The 27,467-nt window shown below is 40.0% G+C and overlaps 1 protein-coding gene and 1 pseudogene across 2 annotated transcripts in view; both read right to left on the bottom strand.

The window, feature by feature from the left end:
* Positions 1-27,467, bottom strand: part of OXR1 (oxidation resistance 1) — a 452,875-nt gene that overhangs the window by 355,408 nt on the left and 70,000 nt on the right. For both annotated transcript variants that reach the window (XM_067711496.1, XM_067711493.1), the window contains exon 2: positions 15,500-15,673. In XM_067711496.1, the coding sequence (XP_067567597.1) occupies positions 15,500-15,522 (23 nt within the window). In that variant the 5' untranslated portion in view covers positions 15,523-15,673. The remainder of the gene's footprint in view (positions 1-15,499; positions 15,674-27,467) is intronic.
* LOC137210665 (serine/threonine-protein kinase MARK2 pseudogene) lies at positions 4,942-7,835 on the bottom strand (annotated as a pseudogene).

Genomic DNA, 27,467 nt, shown 5'->3' on the forward strand with positions numbered 1-27,467 from the left:
TTCATCTGTTTGCTTGTTCTTTAATTCTTCTAGGTGTTTGTTCTTTAATTCTTGTAGGTCTTTGTTAAACATTTCTTGCGTCTTCTCGATCTTTGCCTCTGTTCTTTTTCCAAGGTCCTGTATCATCTTCACTATCATTATTCTGAATTCTTTTTCTGGAAGGTTGCCTATCTCCACTTCATTTAATTGTTCTTCTAGGGTTTTATCTTTTTCCTTCATCTGGTACATAGCCTTCTGCATTTTCATTTTGTCTATCTCTCTGTGAATGTGGTTTTCGTTCCACATGCTGCAGGATTGTAGTTCTTCTAGCTTCTGCTGTCTGCCCTCTGGTGGATGAGACTTTCTAAGAGGCTTGTGCAAGCTTCCTGATGGGAGGGACTGGTGTTGGGTAGAGCTGGGTGTTGCTCTGGTGGGCAGAGCTCAGTAAAACTTTAATCTGCTTGTCTGCTGATGGGTGGGGCTGGGTTCCCTCCCTGTTGGTTGTTTGGCCTGAGGCGCCCCAGCAGTGGAGGCTACAGGCTCTTTGGTGGTGGACTCTGGGAGGGCTGATGCCAAGGAGTACTTCCCAGAACTTCTGCTGCCAGTGTCCTTGTCCCCATGGTGAGCCACAGCCACCCCCTGCCTCTGCAGGAGACCCTCCAACACTAGCAGGTAGGTCTGGTTCAGTATCCTGTGGGGTCACTGCTCCTTCCCCGCTGGGTCCTGATGCACACACTACTTTGTGTGTGCCCGCCAAGAGTGGAGTCTCTGTTTCCCCCCAGTCCTGTTGAAGCTCTTCAATCAAATCCCGCTAGCCTTCAAAGTCTGATTCTCTGGAAATTTCTCCTCCTGTTGCCGGACCCCCAGGTTGGGAGGCCTGACGTGGGGCTCAGAGCCTTCACTCCAGTGGGTGGACTTTTGTAGTATAATTGTTCTCCAGTTTGTGAGTCACAGTGGTTATGGGATTTGATTTTATTGTGATTGTGCCCCTCCTACCGTCTCACTGTGGCTTCTCCTTTGTCTTTGGATGTGGGGTGTGTTTTTTGGTGAGTTCCAGTGTCTTCCTTTCGATGACTGTTCAGCAGTTAGTTGTGATTCTGGTGCTCTTGCAAGAGCGAGTGAGTGCGCGTCCTTCTACTCCGCCATCTTGAACCCAAAGGTCTGATAATTGATAGTATATTCTCAATTTCCACAATTTACCAAAGCATTCATTCACCTTCTTCTGATGCAAGATTCTATCTTAATGCAAGATAGAATATTTCTGTAGATGAAATCTCTTTTATATCATGGCCCTAATTACGCAGATGTATCAGATTTGTTGGATCTTTTGAAATGGATAGTAAGGAGACACAGGCTATTTTCCTGAAAAAAGGTTTTTCATTCAAAACCTTTCATTATTACATCTCATTAATCATATCTGCTGTATGTTTATATTCAGAACATAATATAAACTCTTTTAATAAAATCTGTAGATCACAGAGAGGTCCTTTTAAATAGAAATCAGATTAAGACTCTGGTTTCAACACTCAATTCTTCCCAACACTGAATTTCTCTAAATTTATATTTTATATGAACTTTTGCCTATAATGTGATAAGTGAGGGCAAGGTCTTCCATCACACTTAGAATATAATTCAGTCTTTCTGGTGACCTACATGGTCCCTGCTACCTCTCCAAGCTCAGTCAGTTCCTAGGACTCTCCCCTCTATTGGTTGTTTCCACCAAACTAGCTTCCTTGATGATTCCTCAAACACACCAGGTACATTTCCATCTCAGAGCCTTTGTCCTTCTGTTTCTCTGCCTGAAATGGCTTTCCTCTGGAAGCTGTATAGCTCATTCCCTTTCTACTTAAGTGCCACCTGTCAGAGAGGCTTTTCTTCACCAATTCCCCATGCCTGCCATCACTCTATATTTTCACTCTGCTGATTATTCTTCAAAATCCTTACCACTGGGGGAAGGTGTCCCTGGATCCCGAGACCCTGGCAGTGGCGGGCTGCACAGCCTCCCCGGAAGGGAGGTGTGGATAGTGACCTGTGCTCGCACACAGGCTTCTTGATGGCGGCAGCAGCAGCCTTAGCGTCTCATGCCCGTCTCTGGGGTCCGCGCTTTTAGCCGCAGCTCGCACCCGTCTATGGAGCTCCTTTAAGCAGCGCTCTTAATCCCCTCTCCTCGCGCATCAGGAAACAAAGAGGGAAGAAAAAGTCTCTTGCCTCTTCGGCGGGTCCTGACTTTTTCCCGGACTCCCTCCCGGCTAGCCGTGGTTCACTAACCCCCTGGAGGGTGTGTTCACACCGCGAGTCCTCTCCCTGGGATCCGACCTCCGAAGCCCGAACCTCAGCTCGCAGCCCCGCCCGCCCCGGCGGGTGAGCAGACAAGCCTCTCGGGCTGGTGAGTGCCGGTCGGCACCGATCCTCCGTGCGGGAATCTCTCCGCTTTGCCCTCCGCACCCCTGTTGCTGCGCTCTCCTCCGCGGCTTCGAAGCTCTCCCCCTCCGCCACCCGCAGTCTCCGCCCGCGAAGGGGCTTCCTAGTGTGTGCAAACCTTTCCTCCTTCACAGCTCCCTCCCAGAGGAAATGTACCCACGAGGAGTTCTGAGACAATGTCCTCAGATGTTCTGCTGGGATTAAACAAGACACTGCTGTATTTCAACTGAGCTTGGCAAAGCCAGGATATGAACAATTGTGCAGGTGGGCCCCTCAAGGCGAGTGGAGAGAGAAGGCATCCAGTCAGGAACTGGCCACCCGCAGCCCTGCCAGTATGCTCCTCCACCAGATTTCCGTAATCCCCACCTGGGAGACGGCCAGCAATGGGAGAAGTTCAATGGGCAGAAACAAAGAGAAGAACAAAGAAGTCGAGATGCACAGCAAGTCAAAACAGTGAGACCCCGAGGTCTGCAGCAAAGAGAGGGTTTATTCGTAAGGCAGCTGAGCGAGGAGATGGGAGAACAAGATCTGCCTCCCTGAAGAAACAGGAGACTGGGTGGTCGGCGCTGTGATTCGCGCTGGGCTGGCTGGGCGGCGGCAGCCGTCACAGGAAATAAGTGACCATGGTGCTCAATAGTTTGGATAATATGATTCAACTCCAGAAAAACACGGCTAACATCAGGAATATCTGTGTTTTGGCTCATGTTGACCATGGAAAAGCTACTCTGGCTGACTGTCTTATATCTAGCAATGGCATCATCTCCAGCCGCCTGGCACGCAAGTTAAGGTACATGGACAGCAGAGAGGATGAACAGGTCCGAGGGATCACTATGAAATCCAGTGCCATTTCACTACATTATGCAAAAGATTAATGCACTCACGGGAACTCTTTTTACTTCTAAAGTGCTAGAGGAAAGAGCAGAGAGAGAGACTGAATCCCAAGTGAATCCAAATTCTGAGCAAGGAGAGCAAGTGTATGACTGGAGCACTGGCTTAAAGGACACGGGTGATTCTCACCTTTACTTCTCTCCAGACCAGGGAAATGTGGTATTTACAAGTGCAACAGATGGGTGGGGCTTTGGAGACTTTCTGGGAGCTTGGTCGCTGGACACATTGTTGTGCCACTTGCGGCCACTTGGGAGCCCGAGTTCAGAGACCCCAGTGCGTAATGGCCAACGGGCAGGAAATGAGTGAGGCCTTCTGTGAGCACCTCCAGAAGCCAATGGCTGGGTCCAGCCCTGTGACATCTGGGACTGCCCCTCGAGTATCTGTACTTAGGTGGTTCATGGGCACGTGGTCAGAGTGCTCTGTGTCTTGTGGTGAAGGATTCCGCAGTCGGCAAGTGACCTGTAAGCAGACGAGAGCCAATGGGACTGTGCAGGTGATGCCTCCGAGAGCATGTGCCCCCAGAGAGAGGCCTCTGGGAAGAAGCCCCTGCTCCAGTCACCCGTGTGTTCAAGGGCTTATTGAACCAGGGAACCAGGTAACGCTGACAAATCTAGTGTTTTGAGAGTATGATCATCTAGTATAATCATCCAGTCCCCGTGGTCCAACCCATGCATCAAAACAATGAAATTAAAAAAGAGACTTCCCTGGCGGTCAGGTGGTGAAGACTTTGCCTTCCAGTGCAGGGGGTGCGGGTTGGATTCCTCGTCAGGGACCAAGATCCCACGTGCCTCGCGGCCAAAAAAACCAAAACATAAAACGGAAGGAATATTGTAACAAATTCAATAAAGACTTTTAAAATGGTGTACATCAAAAAAATAAAATAAACCCATGCATCAGGGTCCTTCCGCACGGGGGAAGAGGAGAGCCCAACTGCTGCGCGACAGTCATGAAACTCAGCTGCACAGGGACCTTACCACACCGCGCACAGGCTGGTTCACGGGACCTTCTTATCTTTTCATGGGCCTCTCTGTTGTAATTAACACAGGCTGCAGGGACCAAAAGTTCCCCTCGGCCCTTCTGAAAATGTTCGGTAATGTTAGTGCAGGAAGGTACTTCACACTTCCTGCATTTCTGCCCTGCAGTGCAGCAGTTGTTGCTGCTGGGAGTCATTGTGCTAATTCTCTTAGGTCATTTTTTCCCTTCAGTTGTTCTGATTAACTCCAAGCACTACATGGCTACACGCTTGTCTAACTGGAAAATGCACAGCCCCAATTCTGTGCAGGGACGATGCAAAGCACAGTGCGATACATCTTTCTGGAGCATCAAGTTTATTAACTAGAATTGGAAGAACCAAGGAGTTCTTCGAACAAGAACTATCCCCCTCCCCCACCAACACAGAAGACAGAAGAGTGGGGGAGGGGAGACGTGCCCCAGGAATGACAGTCCATTCTCTTAAGTTTCAAGCAGGTGGGGATTGAGGGGTGGACCTGCAGCCACGGTGGTCTCTCTCTTTCAGTCGCCTGGGCTGCTCCGGACCATCCTCTGAGTGGTCAGGGTCTTGGATACGATGGTTCTGAAGGCCGCGCAGAGAACACGCTAATCTTCCACTGGACTGGGTCCCAGGGAGCGTGGTGGCCTGACCTTCTGCCTCGGTCATTCAAGGGGTTCAGATGGGCTCACTTTATTATAACACGCCTCGCAGGGTAGCTTGCAACAAAGGCGTTTTAATGTAAACTTCCAGATTCTCCTAGCCACCCCTTGCTTTTTCTGGCTGTGGCCAGAGGGAGTGGATGAGGACATACTCTCAGGCTGCTCAGCGTGGGAGGACCTTCCAGTGTTGGACATCCCCGGGGGGCAGCTGGTTCCCTCTAGGGCTCCAATCCTGCTGCTGGTGGAGAGGGATGTCCCAGGGCCACACTGGTGGGCTGAGCTGGGGGTGGCAGTCATCGACTGCAGGCTGGGGGTGGCAGTCGTCGACTGCAGGCTGGGAGGGGGCCAGGCAGGCTCACTGGTCTTCTGCCCTGCCTGCTGGTCTTCCTGCAGCTGCAGATTTTCTCCCTGGTTGAGCCATCTGATTATCAGGCTGGACAACTCAGAGCTTGAAGAAGGCTCACGTTCACTGCCACTGAGGTCCCTGGAAGGCAAGGGCCTCACAGTTATGATGGAGGACCCCACCATTTGTTTCATGGAGCTCACACTGCCTGTTCCTGGGTCCTGGACCTGATCGCGAGTCATGCCCAGAGTCCTCACCATTGTCACCTCTGGGTCCTCTTCCCAGGGTGGCTGGAGTGGCTCCTTCTGGCCCATGTTCACCCATGGGTGTCTCATGAGGTCAGGTAAGGTGCCTCTGTCACTGGGGTTGAGGGCAATCATTTTTTGTAATAGACCCCTTATCTCCAAAGACAGGTAAGGTGGGATGGGGTACTGCCCTTGTAGGATTCGCTTCCGCAGCTCGTGGGCGTCTTTTCCCACAAAGGGCCGGCATGCAGTTACCATGGTGTAGAGCACTACTCCCAGGCTCCACACGTCCAACGCAGGGCCGCTGTAGCTCTGCCCCAGCAAGAGTTCTGGGGCAGCATACGGGAGTGTGCCGCAGATCGTGTCCAGTTTGGCAGTGTCATCAAACTTGTTGCTGAAGCCGAAGTCTGTCAGTTTTAGATTCATGTTAGAATCAAAGAGGATATTCGGTGGCTTCAGGTCCCGGTGCACGATGCCCCTCTCGTGGCAGTGCTGCAGGGCGGAGACCAGCTGCTGGAACGGGCCTCGGGCCTCCGCCTCTGTCATACGGCCATGGTTCACTAAATAGCTGAACATATCCCCCCCACTGAGGTACTCCATCACAAGGAACAATGTCTCCTCCGTGTCAATCACCCCCAGCAGTTTTACAATATTGGGGTGATTCAGAGCCTTCAGGTTGCGCACTTCCCGGAAATGTTCCTGGAAAGTTGATAAGCTCTGACGCCTTTTCTTAATGACCTTGACAGCCACCTGTGTCCCGGTCAGAATGTGCCGGGCCAGCTTCACTTTAGCGAAGGTGCCTTCACCAATGGTGTGGAGGATCTCGTAATCATCAATATGAGCCTCCTTGTCAGCAGAGCTGGCTGTGAGGCCCTCCATCATGGTGACCTGCTAACTACACTGACTGACGGCACTAACTAGAAATGCTAACTATGCTAACTAACAATGCTAACTGTACTAACAATGCTAAGTATGCTAACTGTACCAACAGCGCTAACTAGTACTAACTACACTACCTATGCTAATAAAGTATTAACTATACCAACTACGCTAACTATACCAACAATACTGACTATGCTAACTGTACTAATCTGGCAATACTAACTAAAATTAAGATAAAAATGAGAAAAAGAACAAAGGAACAAAGGAAAGCAGAAGAAATGGAAAGGAAACACCAAAATATTGAGAAGAACAAATTTAAAACTAAAAGAAATGATAAAGAGAGAAAAATAAAGAAAAATGAGAAAAAGGCAAAGAACAAAGAAAAATGAGAAAAATAAAAAAGGGTAGAGAAAAGAGTAAAAAAAATCAACAAAATGGCAGAAACAAGGAAAAAACAAGCTAACTGTGGGTCCAAGGCCGTCAGGTCACCAAAAGCAGCTTCCCGGGCTCTAAGGACTAAATACCTGCCTAGCTGGGTTCTTGTGAATTACATCACAGTGGGGCATTCTGAGGTCAGAGCAAGAAATGGACCCATCACCGCTGGGGATAAACCCCAGTGGTTTTCTCACTTTTTGAGTTCAAGGCCCCTTTACACTTAGGAAAAAGGATCCCAAAGAAATTTTTCTGTACGTGTGTTATTAGATATCGGTATTCACTTTTGTTATAAATTAAAATCTGTAGGATACTTCAGTGGTCTTTTTATTTCTAGTTTGAAAATGTGTAATAGTTTTGAAGACCTCATAATGTCTACACTTGAAATATTCAATTCCTTTTCCTTAAATTCTGGTCTCAAAATAATGTTACAACTTAACTGACTTCACGATACTATACAAAATGTTCTGTTGCATAAGACACGATAAGGTACGTTATGAAAGTCTATGAAGCTGAGAGAAGATTTGCCAGGAAGGTCGTGAGCAGATTTCTCATCAGGAGCCTCGGAGGCCAGATGGCACGGCTCAATGTACTTCAAGTGTTGAAGGAAAGAAACCGCCAACCAAGAATCCTATATCTAGCAAAACTTTCCTTTGAAAATGAGGGAGAAATCAAGACATTCCCAGTTAATCAAGAGTCGAGAGAGTTCTTAACCACCAGACCTGCCTGCCACAGGGAGTTCTTCAGGTCGGAGTCAAGGACCCTGGACAGTAAGTCAGAGCCTTATGAAGAAACAAAGACCTCTGGTAAAAGTAGATAGACGGGCGATGAGAAAAGCTAGTGCTATCGTAACTGAGGTTTGTAGCTCCACTTTTTGTTTTCTATTTAAGAGACTAATATAGAATAAAACACATACAAATCAAAAAAAAATCCTTACCACTATCTGATATTATAAAACATATCTGTTAATTTGTTTATTTGTCTTCAGCACTAGAATGTAATTTTAATGAGAGTAGGGGCTTGTTTCATTTATTATTCTATCCACAGCACTGAAAATTGCACATTGTAGGCACTCAAAATATTTGTTGAATGAAGAAATGCATGAATATAACCATAAAAAATTCTAATTTACATAAAAATAATGCAATTAAAATATACTAATTTATCTCTGTACAGGAATTATTTTTAGATTCCTATACAACTCATAACAATAAACCTATTCTTTAGAAAAAAAACATAAAAACAAGTATAAATGAATAAATCTAACTCTTTTAATGACAATCCAATTGACCTGAAAAGTGTTTGATTTTTTTTTTTTTTCTCAGTTGAACTGGAATAGTTTTAAAATCAAGCTGAACTCCACCACTCACAATAGCCAAGACATGGAAACAACCTAAATGTCCATCGACAGAGGAGTGGATAAAGAAGATGTACCTATATACAATGGAATACTACTCAGCCATACAAAAGAATGAAATAATGCCATTTGCAGCAACATGGATGGACCTAGAGAGTATCATACTAAGTGAAGTAAGTCAGAAGGAGAAAGACAAATACCATACTATATCACTTATATGTGGAATCTAAAACATGACACAAATGAACTTATCTAAGAAACAGAAACAGACTCACAGAGAGAACAAATTTATGGTTGTGGGGAGTGGGCGGTTGGGGGAGGGAAGGGCTGGGAGTTTGGGATGAGCAGATGCATTATATATAGAATGGATAAACAACAAAGTCCTACTGTATATCACAGGGAACTGTATTCAATATCCTGTGATAAAGCATAATGGAAAAGAATATGAAAAAGAATGTGTGTGTGTATATATATATATGTGTGTGTGTGTGTGTATATATATATATATATATATACACACATACATATACTCTCTCTTCCCAGTACCTTAATATACTAGTCATTGATTCAACATGCACTTACCACACTGAGAAATACTCACAGTACCTAACCAGCTAAGCCTGTCCTATCACTCAGAAGCTCTCATCTTTTTTTCAGTTCAAAGTGTTAGCTTTATATTTATGGGTAACCTTTTTATTTTTTCCCTCTTCTCCAATAGTAGGCTGTTGACAATTGACTTTTAACCTTTACTGTAAAACTCAGGATCAAAACTCCCCTTGCAATCTCTACTTAACCACACTTTTCCCCCCTGTGGGTTCTGATCCCTCCAGAAATAGAGACAATTCAAATCTCTGCTTCCTCTGCCACTGCAGATCCTGTCCCTGAGAGCCTACTATTTAACAGTGTAAATAGGACAAGTAGTTTGCAGTAGAGTGGCTAAGGCAATTTTTTTAATATTTACTTCTTTTTTTAATTAATTTTTATCGGAGTATAGTTGCTTTACAATGTTGTGTTAGCTTCCACTACACAGCAAAATGAATCAGCCATACATATATATATATATATCCCCTCCATTTAGGACACTACAGTGCATTAAGTAGAGTTCCCTGTGCTATGCAGTATGTTCCCAGCAGTTGTCTATTTTACACATAGTATCAATAGTATATATGTGTCAATCCCAATCTCCCAATTTGAGGAAAGATCCTGATTCTTCTCCTTCTCCCCCTTCCTTAGAATAAACAGGCTGCTCCATCTCTCCAGAATTTTTTTTTTCTCCTAAATGCAGGTGCCAAAGAATGATAGGGAATGATACATTTCTTCATTTATTCATTAAAGAAGAACTTAGATAAAAATATTATAAATAATGTGAATAATCTGACAAACCAAATTTTTCATCTTTTTCAATTCTAGGATTCTAACACACTATATTTGGATAAAGAAGATAATTCAAATTAGTTTTAATCTCCTATTACAGCATTACTGAACTTCCCCACATTCATAATAGCATTTTATACTACAGGCATATTCAATAAAAACCATTCACTGCTTCTAAATTTAGTCAATATCTCAATAACTTACAGAATTCAGACTTTTGTTATATTTCCAACCTATGGGCATGCGTGATAGAATATTTTGTTGACTTTTGATAAAATTCTATTAGTCAAATATAAGAAAATATTTCTTTGACAATTATCAGCACATTTTCAATGTTAGTGAGGTTAAACATCTGGTGAAAGGGTTAGCATACATGATGGGTCCTTTTCTAAAATAAAAAAGGAGATGAGTTGACAAGACACTTTCTCAGAAATCCCATATTTTCTCCAGAGCCTTGATGTCTGCAATTCCAGGAGCTGCAACAAGATAGGGCCTTGCCAGGTACTCTGAATGGCACAGTACCTTGTGACCCAGCAATGTTTGAAAATTTTTCATCTCACGAGAAGTATCAATATTTACAACAGTAAAAACAAAAATTAGAAAACATATGAAGGTCCAATCTGGATGGCTGAAATAAATAACAGTACTGCCATACAGTGTCACCAGACTTTACACGTGATGATGTCACTTTATACCCTTCAAATAGAGAGATGGCTGTAGAAACTGTTCAGTGAAAACAGAAGATGGCAAAATATCATGCATGGTTTGAGTCCATTTTTGCAAAAAGATGTGAGTATATGTAGAAAAGAATATATCTCACATTTATAACAGTGGCTTTCTATGAATGACAGGATTTCGTTCATTTTTTATTTCTGCTTTATAATTGTAGAGCGTTTAACTCTTTGTAACTAGCATATTTCTTAATTTTTAGAAACAAATGCAAGAGGTGCATTTGTATTTCTGAAAAATAAAGCATTTCTTCCCAAGCAGAAAAAACAAATATCCATTTTTGATTTTCAAAACACCCTGGACATCCTCTTAGAGCGCTTATCACATTAAATCAGTTATTTGATTACAGTCATCTCCCTCGCTATCTGCAGGGGACTGATTCCAGGACCTGCCAAGGATATCAAAATCCACCAAGCTCGAGTCCAGTACAGTTTCCACATATGCAGATACTGAGGGCCAACTGTATTTATTGAAAAAAATTCCCATATAAGCGAACCTGTGCAGTTAAAACCCACGTTGTTCAAGGGTCAACCTCACTTAGTCTTCCTAGCCAAACTATAAGCTCCTAAAAGAGCAGTTATTACTTTCCACCAACACCGCTCTGTGTTTAGCATATGGCACATTACAGATGCTCAACTGATTTTGACTGCCTGTTTGGCTTCTTGCTTTCATCCACTATCCTCTTCCTCCCCTACCTGGCTCTAGTTGAATTACCTTCACCTCTGTCAGGTGCCATAATGTCTTTAAGACACCATAGGGCAAAAGCTGAAGTGTGTGCAGATATCACAATGAAAAATAATTTGGGGTCAAAGAGATGTCATTTGGCAAAGTAAGTTGAGCCACTACTAGAATCTCTCTCTAAATACTGACCTACATATGTACAGTAACACTAAAATAATGGAAGCTGAGGGTGCAAGATGGTCTGGGGAGGCAGGAAGTACTGGATTTAGCAGTGGAGGGTCTCTATGAGACGCGCACTTGAAGAGCCACTTCAGTTGAACTACAGCAAAGAGCTGGCATCTCTCTGCTGTGCTTCTTTGGTATTACGCTGAAAACCTGACAATTTCTACCCTGTAACATAACAAGTGGAACTAAGATTTACATTTAGTAGTATATTTAGTAGTTAGCTCACTTTACGGAATTTTGGAACTAAGTTTCTGCTAGCAACAACCTCCTTACCGCCCCTCAGAAATCAGGGGGCTCATTCCACATCCTGCCTTGCTAATGCCTGCTAGGGTTCCTGGTCCGCACACTCCCTTCCTTCCAGGACAGATGCCAGGATATCCCTATTGGAGGAAATTAAGGGAAGCATTCTGGTTGGAAATGGGAACTAGGGCGCTTGCTTTGAAGCCACACGCGCAGAGCAGGGATATTGTTTTCACACCGAGAGTTTTTGGTTTTACAGGGGTAGTTTAGTGGTTAGGAGCACTAAATGGCTGGCGGCCTTCATCTCCTAACTCTCTACTCAGTGGCTGTATCATATTGGGCAAATTACTTAACTTTCTGCGCCTAACTTTTCCATTTGTGGAAATGCAAATAACAATATTACATTCCTAAGAAGGTTGTTGTGAGGAGTATATGGACAAAGTATCTAAAAAAAAGTGCCTAGTACATGGTAAATGCCATGTAAATGTTCACTCTTGATAATATTTACTTAGATTGCATGTTGTAAAAAGTGTATATTTTAAAACATTACATATATGTACATATAAAATGTTTTTATATATTATATATGTACATATACATCTTATAAAAACATTTTTAAAAGGAGGGATTGAGGATGATTATCAGAAAAGGAAAGCACTGAAATTTCTTCCAAGCGCTTCTCGGCATCATCGCTTTTCCCTCTTTGTGCTATAGACATAGGATCCTTTCTCAACTCTTTGTACCTCCTCATGTCCCCTGCTAATTATCTCTGCTACCAGCAACCATTCTTTCCCTCAGATCATAGCCTCGAACCTCTCACCTGTCTGTGGACGTCTGCAATGGATTCTGTACATCCCTCTGTCTCTATCTTAACCAACGTCAACTCAATCATTGTCTCCCTCTGGTAATTATTTACTAAAGACAAAGATTCATGAAACACCCGTTTTGTGTCCCTGTGTGACTCGTAATCAATTCCCACCAACCTCCTTACCTGATTAACACTTCATAATTTCCCAGAAATTTGGAACTTTCCTAGATTGTATTTCTTTCTGAGATTCTGCATGAAAGGGCCAAGTTATTTTATATTTTTTCAGGGGTCATACACATAACTTCTAGAGCAAGAAGTTTTTTTGGTTTTAATATGTAAAAAGACAATTTTCTTATACTGGTATTTCAAAGCTGGGAGGATTGCTTGGATAGTTGTAAATATGAATGTAAGTATCTTAACCTATATTTTCTAAATTCCTAGGTTATGTGTAGGGATCACAATTAGGCATCCCTTCTCCCATTAAGCCTCAGAGTTAAATTTTAAAATCAACACACGGTTATGGTCAGGTATGTACAAAGTCATGGTAGGCAGAGCAAACTATTCACAGATTGAAGTAAGTTTTGACTATAAAGGCGGTGCTAACATTAATGAGAAAGCCAAGCTGAGGAGAGTCTGGCAGACATGGAACAGAAGAATCAGAGTGACAAACACTGACAGTGCTCCTCTAACTCCTAGCCATGAAGAAGCTGCCCTGAGAAACAGATGGTGGTATGTGGCAGATACATCCCTTATTGACAGGTAATCCTGCCAGGCGCAGCCTATCCTGTTTCCTTTGAACTCTGGAAGCGTATAACTCTCCTTGCCATGACAACGTGACATCAGCCAAACTTCTGATTTAGATTCTCAGATAGTTTTCTGTAACAGTTAGAGGATGCACTGGTCAGGCCAAAGCAAGCATCCCGCAAACTTAAAAATTACCTACATATTTTATTTAAATTAGTAGTCTGGCAACCCAGTTTATTTTCCAATGTCAGTATTTTCACATCTTAGTTTCTGGATTTCAAAACAGAGAGCCAGACCCTAGACTATAATAATTTCACTAAATTAATGTAGATCTGTGAGAAATTCTCACAGAGAATTGATGAGTTACCATGCATCTGTATTCAAATATTTGTAAGATAATGTTTCCCAAATTGTAGATGAGAAATGTTAGGAAATAAAGAAGAATTACAAAGGTTAATGTGAAAAAAGAAGATTAATGATTTCTAAACTGGGTGTAAGTGAAATAAATCAATGATTTGTTTTGCATATCTTAGATTTCCTTTCTATACTTCGTTCTTGCCGGTATGTGGGGAGCCCAAATTCTAAGAGGGAGAATGGAAGTGCCAAATGGCACACAGTTGTATGAAGGGATGACACTGGTCAAACAAACTAAGAGCTCCCTATATGGAAATCTAACATGGAACATCAGTTGTGGCCAGAATTAAGGATACCATCGAATGAAAATATCCAAGAATTATCTCTGTAAAATCTGAACCTTTAACATGGAAAGAATTCTAACAAATTTAAGATATATGAAATCTATAAGATACTCTCATAATTTTTACTTTTTAACTTTTAATTCTCTTCTCGAATAAAAACATTAATTTCCCATTGAATTACCTGCTTTGCATTTTTTTTCACTCATTCACACAGCACAAGTTTATAGAACATCCACTAAATTCTAAGAGCCAGGCTGGACAATTGGACTGGAACCACAAGATACAATCTTTCTCTTTGTGTGGCGTTCACTCACATCAAGGTATCTGTTCATTGAGGTACAAACCAAGGACAGGCTCCTGTGTCAGCCTTGTCCTGACTCTGTGAACCAGGCCACACCACAGCCCACCTTGAGCTATGGCAATCACATGTGTGTTTTAATCTCCCTCTCCCTCTCCTGCTTCTTACTCATCTTCTCTTCCCCCAACCCTCTCCCTCCCCCTCCCCCTCCTCTTTCTTCTCCTCTTCTGTCCCCTCCCCTTCCTCCTTCTCTTTCTTCTTCTTCTTTGGTATGCAGTCTTCCTTGTGAGGATTCACCTCCAACACACACGTCTGCCAGGCGTATAATTCTTTTAGGGGTTTGAATGGGTTCACAAGTTTTACAGAAATAGTTTAGTTTTTAAATTTTAACGATAATTTTATTTTCATAATAATATAAAAGGAAACATTTTGCAGTAATAATTCATAACTTAAATGTTTTTTTCATTTATTTTTACAGAATATATTTCAGCTTCTTCAATTATTTTTTTTTTCCAAACTGAGATCCTTAGCACCCAGTAGGGACCCAAGGATATAGTCTAAGGCATCCATAAAAATGGGTCCCTCAGAAATACTACTCTAAATCTAAACAGATGATTCCATCCTCTGCCCTAAAGAAATTGTTTACTTAACTAAAACTAAATGCATGGAATTACACTGCAGAAACTAGTCTTTAATCTGATGCTATCTATGGTTCCAGTACAAATTGAAGACAAGGATAAGATGGGCTCTTAAGGAAACAGAAAAGATTACCAGGTTTTTCTGACATTCACATATTGAATACCGTGAATTTGTATAATATCACTTGTTCAGCTCTTTATATACAGAAAAAAATCCAAGGTTCAATAAAATGGCTTAAAATTCATCCCTGCTAGTACTGCTCTTCATTGCCAAGGAAAAGTTGTTGATTATTTGCCAGAAAAATATCTTCATGCTTTTTTAAAACCACGAACAGCTTTTAAACATGAAGTGTAAGTCAGAGATTATTCAGAATGCCAGCTGTTTAGAGGTATCAATCTATAAAGGAAATTTCTCTTCCATATTTGAGTTCTACTCAGTTTAATTTGGGTAGGTCTGTTGAAATAGGAAGTCTGAAGAAAAGTATTGATGAGAAAATGTCTATCCTACCCTTAGAGCCACGCTTACAGCTTGTTAGTCCTGAATCTGGGCATATCACAGAGGATATGAATGTTGAAAGGATATTATATTCCTATCCCTCTCTCTCCCAGAGTGTGCTGAAAAGAAAGGCAGTGGATATCACGCGGATTCAGTGGGAGGCTTGAACCCTTTCCAGAGTCCCCAGACACCACTGAAAGTGCCAGACTTTTGATTCTAGGTTGCCTTCCTCACCCTAACATAGGACAACAATTTCTTGAAAACAGATTTTTAAGTTCTCTCCCTGTTTTAGTTCTGACCATACAACTTATAAAATATTGCTTCATGATATACGTGTATTTGCATTTAAAGTTAGGAAGTCATTCACTTACCATGATAAATTAGATACAGACATTGTAGCAATTTCTGGAGGACTCTTGTGGCACAGTCTTCTCTTGGTTTCAGAGTAGGGAATGAGTAGATCAAGCGGACAAGGCCACCAGGAATTTTAGCTTGGCTACCGCAACGATGCACAAACCACTTAGCTACTCACAGTCTGAGAAGACCTGGAAAGAAAAGGAAGAAAATGATATCTTTAGTACCTGATCTATATAACTTTTCACAGATTTATTTCATCCAGGTCAATAGTTTTGTCATGGTATAAGTCACACAAAAGAAAATATGAATTTTTTTCTTAAAATATAAGACATGTCATAAACCAAAGAAAATTAAATCAAGTTTGTGATGAGCTGAATGCTTTTTCTTGAAAATAAATTGAAAGGTTAATAAAATGTTAATTCCCTGAAGTAGAGAATACAAGGAGGGAAGAGAATATAATTTTTAGAGGCACTGAACTTTTTCCCCATAGGGTCAATCAATTATGCTTTCTAAATCAGTTTTATATACTTGTGATAAAAAGATCAGATCAACATCTTGATTAGTCAGTAGCAGATACTGGAAAAAAAAAAGCTCCTTGGCACAAACTGTTGTCCTATCCAAAGCTTTAATAAAAAATCATTCATTACTACATCCGAGCAAATGAAAATTTATAATGAGTAACACATGGGAGATAAGCAGTGTGTTTTTACATAACAAACAGTTCCACACACTTTTTTGCAGCATATACTGTGTACAGTGTTCTATGATCTTGAACCAAAAATTTTCTGAGGGTGCAATCAATTCCATGATACTATTTTAGGCACTTTCATTAGTTCAGGTCATTAATCCAGTAGTGTTAACAAACATTCATTGAACATATACTATGTGCATTTAGTCTATCCTAGGTACAGCTCAGGGATAAAGATAAATGGCACATGAATAAGACATTGTTCCTGCCCTCAAAAAAAGTTTTATGTAAAAAAGATACTTGTAATGAAATAGGATAAGAAAGGTTTACACAGAGTACATGGGAGCACAGAAGAGGGGCTTCCAACCCATTCAAGAGATTTGGGAAGGATTTCTAAAGAAAACATGCCCCACACTACTACCACTAGGTTTGGCTGCAAGTTTCAAAAACAAATCTTGAGTCTTAACAAGTCCAAGGTGCATATAGCAACTCCGCGGACACCAGAGATGTAGGCTCCTTTTCTGTTGTCTCATCAATCTCAACAAGTGGTTCCCCATCATGCTCCAAGTAGCTGCTGAGTCCAGGAAGTGTGTCTGCATCCAGCCAGCAGAAAATAGGAAGAGGGAAAGAAGGATGCACCGTAAAATTGACGCATGAAATTTCTACTTTCATTTCATTCACTGGAGTGTAGCCACATGACCACTCCTATTCTAAGGGAGACTGGAAAATGCAGCCATTATCCTAGGCAGCCATCTGTCCAACCAAAAACCAAGGTGCCTATTAGAAAGGAAGAGGGGGGAAGTGGGTCTTGGGAGAAAACTAGCACTGTCTGCCATCATGATTGAGACTCTGTGACCTTTACCCCCAATATTTTATGATGCTGCACCTACTGCAAAGTGACAAACATGGGACAGAGGGGAAGTGGAATTGATCCATTGTTCACTGGTAATTTTACATATTTGATATGTAATTTTAAATATCAAACTTCTTCAGTTTTCTTAAGTCATTCCTAGAATCAACAAAATGTTTTTTGTTCCCCACTATTTACAAGGCCCTAACTAAGTACTAAGGACACAAAGATGAATAAAACATAGCCTTTGCTCACAAAGAATTCACTGTCTAACACAGATGCCATCACGTAAAAAATAAAACAAAATAAAATGCATGCTGAAAATCGTTGTGTACGTTCAAAGGCATACAAGAAGCTATAGGGGAATAGAGAAAGTACCATAATTCTAATGGATTCTAATTTTAATAGACCCTGCCTGCTTGTGGCGTAAGCAGCTAGAAAGTCCGTATCTTAAAGCATCTTACAGTCCAAGAAGCTTTCAAGTCCATCCTGCCCTTGGGTAATTGTTAACACATATGGGCTTACATCTATTAAGGCTATGGGAACTCCAAATTCTGCTCCCCAAACTGGTAACTGCAAACTCTCACAATCTGTATTACCTGATTCTTATCAAGCGTTTGGTTACCACCCCTCCCCTCCCCCCCCAAAAGTATGTAATACTGTCTGACACAATTCATCCTTCTAGATATTCTTAATTCTATCTTTAGAGAAATGTATGTCTGGATGTTATTATTTTAATACCTAACTAAATTACTTTTACTGAATTATACTTTGGTGTTTGGCCAAGAGTTTGCACTGAGGGACATCACTGAAGAAAATAATAAGTAAACAAGCAAAATCCAGGCCTGTGATATCAGCTATTAGGTATCAGCTAATAGCTATCAGCTATTAGGTGAAACATTAGCCAACACAAAAATATTGCCCTCACAAGTACTCAGTGGAAAAATGTGCGAGATCTCAACATCGGGAAAACCATTGTCCTAAACGTCTGGTTTGCTTCAATCTGGTTTGCTTGAACCCTATTCAACAACAGGGGTGCATTATTGCAACTTATGCTTATTTCCTTGCTTTAACTTATGGGAAGCTTTGAAACAAATTTATGATATTTCCTTAAGAACTACATAAGGCCTTGAGGTCTGCTTTTTTAGTGCTAATCCATTTTTGCATTTTTTGCCAACTTTAATCTTTAACCTCTTTTTGATAAACATACACACGTATACACACTATATTTATGTAAATACATATAAAACCATCCCCAACTCTGTTTTAGAGTGAGAAAGGGCATAACAAAGACCACAGTTCCAGATATGTTTGCTTCTGCAAAATTAGGAAATAACAAGCAAAGAAATTTGATCCAGGATCTTTGATCAAGCCATATGAAACTGTTGTTTTTGTAGGTCAAAAATGGTCAAATATTGTCAGTGTACATGGTACTACTTAATGTAAGTGAAGAGTCGACCAAGACAGCCTCTTATCATTCCCTTCAGCCTGACTAAACTTTAGACAGGCTTTTTCTTGACTGTGGGCCGCTGACATCCCCTTTCTTAGAGCATTCACCTTAGAAAAACTGCCATCGTAAATTCACTCTCTGCCCTTCTTCCAGCCTCTGGCCAGTTTTACAACCCAGGAATGTTCTTCTCCAGGACCTGAGAGCCATCCCTTTGAAATGTAAATGTAAAGGGAGATAGCACTCTATTGCCCACTCTCTGTGGGAGGACAGGAGCCTAACTTCCATATGTACCAATCAGCAAAGACAGATGCCTAATCACATTGACCAACCTCCCCCTAATATCTTCCAGTATTTTTCTACTAGCTCATCCCAGCACTTAAAAACCTTCCTGACTTCTGTTTCAGCAGAGTTGAGTTCAGTCTTTCTTCCCTATTGCAATAGTCTTGAATTAACTCTGTCTGGTTCATTTTTCTTTGAGAGAATTTTTTTTTGTTCTTGTTTTTTTCATCTATCTATCTATCTATCTATTTATTTATGGCTGCATTGGGTCTTCGTTGCTGCGTGTGGGCTTCCCCTAGTTGCAGTGAGCTGGGGCTACTCTTCTTTGCAGTGTGCAGGCTTCTCGTTTTGGTGGCTTCTCTTGTTGCAGAGCACAGGCTCTAGGCGCGCAGGCTTCAGTAGTTGTGGTACACAGGCTCAGTAGTTGTGGCTTGAGGGCTCTACAGCACAGGCTCAGCAGTTGTGGTGCATAGGCTTAGTTGCTCTGCGGCATGTGGGGTCTTCCCGGACCAGGGCTCGAACCCGTGTCCCCTGCATTGGCAGGTGGATTCTTAACCACTGCACCACCAGGGAAGTCTGTCTTTGAGAGAGTCTTGTTTTTAGTCCTTAAAGTTCAGAAAAATTTCCTAAGGTGCTGGCAATATTGTTAAAAAGCATAATCTTTTCTTAATGTACTTTACCTGCAATCACTATCAACTTGGATTTTAATAAGCTTATATTAAATGTGGATTTGTAAAAAAAAAAAAAAATCTTAAAGAGTTGAATTTTTCTGACTTTAAACCTAGATGTTTATAAAAATAAAATATTTGAACACAAAAAAATTCATAGTGACCATTCAAAATTACAATAATCACTCTGACATTCACTTTGGTATTCTGGCACCTTTTATTTTTATTTGCATCTTATAACTATTTTACTTATTTCTTCAAGGATATGCACCTTGAGGTACTCAGTAAAGTTTACTGAGTTGAAAAATGCACACAAAAAAAGCCTGCTATGTTTGTATTTTTTAAAAATTTTATTTATTTATTTATTTATGGCTGCATTGGGTCTTCCTTCCTGTGCAGGCTTTCTCTAGTTGCGTTGAGCAGCCGCTACTCTTTGTTGCAGTGCGTGGGCTTCTCATTGTGGTGGCTTCTCTTCTTGCAGAGCACGGGCCCTAGGTGCTCAGGCTTCAGTAGTTGCAGCACGGGCTCTAGAGTGCAGGCTCAGTAGTTGTGGCGCACAGGCTTAGTTGCTCTGCGGCATGTGGGATCCTCCCAGACCAGGAATCAAACCCGTGTCCCCTGCACTGGCAGGCAGATTCTTAACCACTGCGCCACAGGGAAGTCTCTGTTTGCATTTTTATGATGCAGAGTTTTTCAAAGGCCTTGTTACTGGGCTTGTTATTCTCTTAAGTGACATTTAAACAATTCATTGCTTATCAGTGCAAACGTTCCAGAGGAAATATCTTTATGATCTTCAGGCAAGTTTAAATTTTCTGTTTATTGTGATAATTCACAATCTTTATACTAATCCCAGTATCAATCTCCACACTGAAGTATGAATTTATAGCTTTCAGCCAAAATTCTAGCATTACTAAGAGCCACATTCTGCCCCTTTGTCAAAAGGGAAAAAGAGTATGTCTTCATGGCTATAGAAATGTTTCAAAATATATGGAATGATTTGACTTTCCCTGAATGCCCAGCCAGGATTGTAAGTTATAAGCAAATGCACAACTGTACTCTTTAGGTTACTCTTTTAGCAAAATGTTAGGGGAAATGGCATGTGAATTCAATACAAGACCCTTCCCTTGGCGGATTCATTAAAAATGTGAATAGGGCTTCCCTGGTGGCACAGTGGTTGAGAGTCCGCCTGCTGATGCAGGGGACACAGGTTCATGCCCCGGTCCGGGAAGATCCCACATGCCGCGGAGGGGCTGGGCCCGTGAGCCATGGCCACTGAGCCTGCGCGTCCGGAGCCTGTGCTCCGCAACGGGAGAGGCCACAGCAGTGAGAGGCCCGCGTACCGCAAAAAAAAAAAAAAAAAGTGAATAATACTTGAACAAAACAGTGGATTATTGGGATTATACTTTAACAAAATAATTCTTTTAATCATTTTATTCATGAATAAGATTCTAGGCTTCAAATCCAGCTGAAAGGAATACTATATTCTCATACGTTCATTTAGTTGAAATTACTTTGTCATTTAGTTATATAGCATTAAAGAATTTTTGTAAAGTGATTTGACTTAAGCAAAAGAAGTGTTTTCATAACCTAGTCCATAAATACAGGTACTTTTGCATCTTTAAGATGTTAAAATTCCATGAATATCCGTTTAAGCAATCTACCATACAATAAAAGTATGTTCTTATATATCCCATACTTAAGACAGTAAACCTATAAAAAATACTTGGAATAGGAAAGGAAAACGATTAAGCGTTTTTGACCATAAACACTATTGCGTGTACATAAGTGAATCACATTGCTTTGCCTACAGAAAAGAGAGCTTGGAGCTCAAAGGTGATACTAAACATTATAGGATAATTTCAAACTGGGTGAGACCACTGGATTTTGTTTAAATGATGTATTGTGCAGGTAATGAGGTACACATATACTCTAATTCCACTAAAGGCATTATAAGAAATAATAGGCATAAAGTGAAGAATAAAATGCATTAAGGATAGAAAGAACATTTTTATGCCAAAGATTCAAAATAAATGTTAGCAAAGAGAATGATCAAGAAGATATCAGAATATTTTGAGTTTTACAGAGTGGTTTCCTCTTTATTACCACATCAAATCAAATGGCTTTTCCTTGCTTTCTGGTCCCCCTATAAACTAACACTGATATTTCCAAACCTAGATTCCCTACCTCTGGTTGAGCTTCTTTGCTTACTGTGCTCATTCCTAAGCCCTGACTGTACTACAAAGCTCCGATTCTTCTCCGTGGCCTGATGTTTTCTTTCCCCTCTAGTTGCATGTATCCAAATTCTTCAAGAATCAATACAAGGCCCACATATCCTGTGAATTCTTGTCTCAGTTTCAGGTGTCTCTGATCTCCCCTCTTCCCCTCTTTCTGAACTAACCTACATCCAATTTAGCAATTAAAATATATTGAGCATTAAAATGTATACATAACTTTTCATGTATATGTTATTTTTACTTGCTTAAATAGACCATAATTTTGCAAAGGTCAGGAATTGCCTTTTATGTATAAAAGTATCAAGTATTCTCCAGGTGTTAATAAACTAGTGGACAAAATGCAATGCCTTAGCAGCAATATGATTTGAATGACTGAAAAATAACAGTTCGAACATTAACTTTTTTTCTTATTTTATTCTCTTATTTGTGTTACTAATTTCAGGACCTCCAGGACTTCAGGAGAATATAAGTTAATCTTTATCCTTAAAGAGATATCCTATGGATTTCTCCTTATATCAAACTCTTTCTCTCTACCTATCTACTATAGGTAGCCTACATACACACTTTTTTCCTGTACCTTGCTTTTTCACATATGTACATAATTATATGTACACACTTTTTCTGCACCTTGCTTTTTCACATATGTACATAATTATATGTCTATATACAATATTTCCTTATCAATTCACATATAGAGATGCCTCATTGCCTTTAAGGATTATAAAGCATTTCATTGAATGGATTTACTCTAACTTATTAGCCTGTCTCATACTGAAGGAGATTCAGTTTGCATCTGATATTCTGCAATTACAAACAATGCTGCAGTGTATATCTATATCTATATCTATCAATCTATCTATCTATCTATCCAGCTATCTATATTACAACACAGATACATATTTGTGGATAAATACCTGGAAGTAAGGTTTCTGGGTCAAACCGACGCATATTTTTACTTCTGAAAGATACAGGTATATTGCCTTTCATAGAAGTTGTACCAATTTGCACTCCTACAGGCAGTGTATAAGTTTAATCTTTCTGACACTACTGCTCCTTAGTGTACCAATAAACCTGGTAGATTTTACAAATACACTTCTTGAAGTGTATTCATTGTTCAAAACAGAAATACTGTTCCACACAACCAATTAATCCCTAAGCCTGGTTGATTCTACTTTTGAAATATCTTTGGAACATGTCCATTCTTCTCCATTCATACCACCTCTGTCCACTGTCTTCTGATGCCTGAATAATAACAATGACTTCATAACTAGGTCCCCTTTCTAGTTTAGCCTTCATGCAAAACATTCTCCCGCAGCACACTATGGGCTGAGTGGTCTTCATGGAAGGCACTCATTTTCTACATAAGAGCAGTAGAGAATACAGAAGCAGAGATGATGATGCCAGACAAATCTGGGTATGATTTCCATCTGTGCTCCTTGTAACTTATGATCTCAGGAAAATTAAGTACATTCTCTTGGTTTTCCTTATTTTTAAAATAGGAGCGTTAATAGTCTTTTTCTCATAAGATTATGGTGAGAATTAAAATAATAATACATAAAAGGACTTAATATTGTCTGGCACATAGTAAGAGGTGAAAAAATCCTAATGGTAATGATGATGATAATGATGAGGAAGAAGAAGAAGAAAGAGGAGACACTGATTACCTTCCAAGTTGTTTTTATACCCGACTGATACCTAGCCCAAAAATACAGTCTTTGCAGAGGGTTGAGAAATCCCACACGTTGAAACTTCAGATTAGCATGGATGGTAACCTTGGAGACAAGCTAATGCAAAGCTTTATGTGTTCTTTCGCTGCAGCGCAGCTGTCATTTTACTTGTATTAAAGCCATTTCATGGGAGGTATTAGTATTCAACTGAGCATGTCAGTAATTGGTCTAAAAGCATTCACCAGAGAGACCTGGCTATATTTATGATTATCGTAAGTACCCACTTCCAAAATAACCCCTATGTTCAAATTATAGGAAGCACTTATCATAGGCAGAGAAATAAAGGGTTATGTGTCTTAGAGTAATTTTTAAATAAATTTAACACACGAAACAAAGATCCCCTTAAAACTGTTTGAGATTATTTTCTTCAGAATAAATGACCGTACCAAACATTGTTAGAATTTTCTGAGGAAAATTCATTTTACTCTTATTCGAACTATAAGGATGGTTTTTCCACCTGTGCTTTCACGCTTTGATCTCATCTTCTCTCGAATCATTATGTAGTTATAAGCTTCTCTGTTGCCTACATCTTCCAACTCCATCTCTTCCTAGTTCTATTCTGTGTCCCTGATTCTTTAACTCTTTCCTTGTTGTGAGTTCAAACTATTCCTTTTTCTTATTTCTTCCCTTTACTGACAAACTCCACAAAATATTACCTACATTCACTGTCTTCTCTTTTTCATCACCCTCTTTTGCTTTCTGGTTTCTGCTCCAATATTCTCATCACCAGTCAACTAGCCAATATTCAATTCCAATAGGCTTCTGTCAGGTGCCACTCTCACTGTTCACTTGTCCTGAACTCTCTTTCTTTGACTTCCAGGATGCTGAAACATCCAGGCTCTCCTAATCCTCTCTGTTCTCTACTAATCTATCATGATTCCTCCGTTTCCTTTTATGTCAAAATTCTTCAAAGTTTTGTCCAATGTGACCTTCCCAGTAGATAATTCACAAAGTTCTGCCTATGGATCTGATCTTTATTCCTGACTTCCAGAATCATTTTTCTGCTTATTAATTAAACAGTTGCCAGATCTTGTGTTGTTGTTGTCGTTATTGTTGTTTTACTACTTAATAATATCAAGTCATTGTTTACTTTTTATTCCTCCTACCACCACCCAAGTTCAAGCTCTTATTATCTTTTGTCTTAACCATCTTTTTTTTCAGATATTTTAAAGCATCTAAAAACATATCAGCAAATAAATAATAAAGCATATTTAAAATCTTAAGGTGCACCAGTATTCTAATTGAAAAACAGAGTTAAAAAAAAATGTTCTTTGGACAGTTTAGTGTTTGATGAGGAACATGTCATTTTCTGGAAAACACTTGAAGACTCTCCCCTGAGCGCTAGTCTTCTCTGATACATAGTTTTCAAATCACTGGTCGGAAATGGTTGCGTTGGCTGTGAACTTGTCTCTCACCCTCAATCCATATTAGAAATTAACTTTATTAAGGCAAAGCACTTACGTACACAAATGCCTTGTTTAGGAAACCTCGAATGATTCCCTACCACCTTGAGATCTTCTCCCATATTGTCTATCCTCTATTTTCTGGCTTGTCTTCACTCATGTTGGATTACCATTGTTCAGTGAATTTGTTTTCACCCTCTGCTGTAGGCCTATCACAGAACTCTGTACACATTGGAACTAGTCAAAAATACTAAATTGAATTTTCAGTTCAAAACTCAAAATTTTCAGGTGTACATTATTGTACTCAAGGGTAGCACTAAATAAGTCTTTTAAAAAGTATGCTACATCGAAACTGCCTAAAGTTTTTAGAATTTACAATACATTTTGATGAGTCACTAAAGGTTCAATCTAATGTGGATTGCCTAGTAGAAAGGACTGCCAAAACTCAGTTTAATTAAAAACAGAAATAAACAAAGCAGCAGAATTTTTTTCTAAATAAATCTTTCAAGTGAAAAAATATCTTAGGCACACTTAACGAATCTTCCTGTAGTCTCAGAAAATAAGCATTTTAGTATTCAGAATTAACTTAGGAGAACTGGGGAAAACCAGCCCGGGAGCACAATGCAGTCTAGGAATGTAATATATAGTTGTTGATTTTCCCCTGAAGACTTGCCAGGCATGGCTTCAAGGCTCTTTATGGTTCAGCTCAGGTCACCTTGTTGATCCTCCTCTCAAGCTCCCCCAACCCTGCCCACCCCCTAAGGCCTGGCAACACCGGGCTTCGTTCGTTCCTGAGTAAACTGAACACTTTCATGCCTATAGGTTTCAGAACTAACAGACTGGTCATTACGTTCCCACTTCTGGGAATGTCTCTCCTCCTGGTCCTGAAGATGTATTTGCCCTGCAAAGTGCAGCTCAAATATCAATAGCCCTGTTATTTAAAACCTAGTAGAATGATGACCCCTTCATATTTGTACCTTCTCATGATATACATATTTCTACTGCAATAGTTATCACATTTCACTAGTGTTATGGTTTACCTGTCTGTTAAAGGTGAGCATTGCATGTTAATAATATGATATTATTTAACTACCTAAGAACTAGTTAAGAAACATGGACTTTGAAGTTTCTAGCCATGGGTATGGGGAGCACCCTGTGTTACAACAAATGGACAGACAACCAGAGAGGAGATATAGTAATACTTATTTAAAATATATTTGTAGGTATTTTAGAAAAACTACCAAAGCCAAAGCAATCCAGTAGTTATGCACCTATCTGAGTCATACTATTTCCTTAAGAGAAATAATTATATCTTAACTTTTTTTTTTCTTCATTCTTGTACTACTTAGCCTGGTTTATTATCTAGAAGGAACAATCAATAAATATCTGTTAAATTGATCTTAATTGAGTTGCTTTATTATTATGGTCATGCAAATTATTGACTTTTCTTATTTTTCTTTTGTTTTTCCTTTTGTTTGACAGTGAACTCATCTGCATATCAGAGACTCAAATAATAGATATAAGGAAAAACAGCCTACTTCCAAGAGAAGAAATCTTAAATGTTAAGACCTTCTCTGCTGATAACCACTAGTCAGCCCCTACATGTAGGCAATACCTATTTCTTAAGGAATATAACATCTTAGAGTGAGGCATTTTTCTCAGATACGGATCACAAGAAAAATATTTGCATGTCATTCTTCGCTAAGGCAAATGTTTTCTTCTTTTGGACATTATTTGAAAATACCTAACATCATCACAAATCAATTCATTTCTTTAAATAAGTCCTTTCGATAAGCCTGGAGAAGAACTGACTTTTCTCTAATAGCCTTTGACTTTCATTTTGCAGAGATTGACCTCCTTAAACTGAGGAGCTTCCATCTTTTGGAGCTGAACAGAAAGTGTCTCTAAACATCAGAGAGTATCACAGAAGGTTCAATGAAGTACACAGTCACCTTTACAGAGGGATGATGTCACCACTGGTGAAATGAATTAGCAATGGAAAAATAGTTCAGATATCCTTCTGAGATGGAAACAAAAAGAGGATTTTCTTAGCATATCACCCAAATTCTTTTTCTTCACAGCAGCGCTTACTCAACAACCTCTTTACCAACTATTTTATTAAATAAAAATTAACTCAAGTCTCAACCCCAATTCTTTATGTTGTTCTAAGAATTCATACCCTTAAGAAATGAACTGTCAGAAATTATGACTCCTTGAATAATGACTGAATGCCTCCTTTGTCAGCCAAAGTTTTATGATTTGAGAACCATAGAAGAGGCAATTTACTCTTCAACATTTCCTTGGGGTATTCAGAGTTATACAAATACATAAGGTTTTTGTTTGTTGAATTGTTTGCTTTTAAACATTACTTTAAATTCTCACTTAAAAGGTATGCCAGTTTATCTTTGGATATTTAATGCCCCGGATATTTTTTTCTTATTCTTTTAAAATGCCAAATTTTATCAAGAAAATTAGTATTTATGAAAATTTGTTAGCTCCTTTTGTCAACTGTTTTCTGTAGTTTACTGGGAAAAACTGCTACAACCTCATTACCAAGAAGCTGCTTCCTCTGTGATCTTCAAATGATGCTGTCTTGCATAGTTTTAAAATCGTTTGTACCATTTTAGGCTTGAAGTTGAAACTTGACTTCTTCTTACCAGATGATCAATCTCTTTCATCTTCT

The sequence above is a fragment of the Pseudorca crassidens genome, chromosome 17 (genome assembly GCF_039906515.1).
Source record: "Pseudorca crassidens isolate mPseCra1 chromosome 17, mPseCra1.hap1, whole genome shotgun sequence".
Lineage (NCBI taxonomy): Eukaryota > Metazoa > Chordata > Mammalia > Artiodactyla > Delphinidae > Pseudorca > Pseudorca crassidens.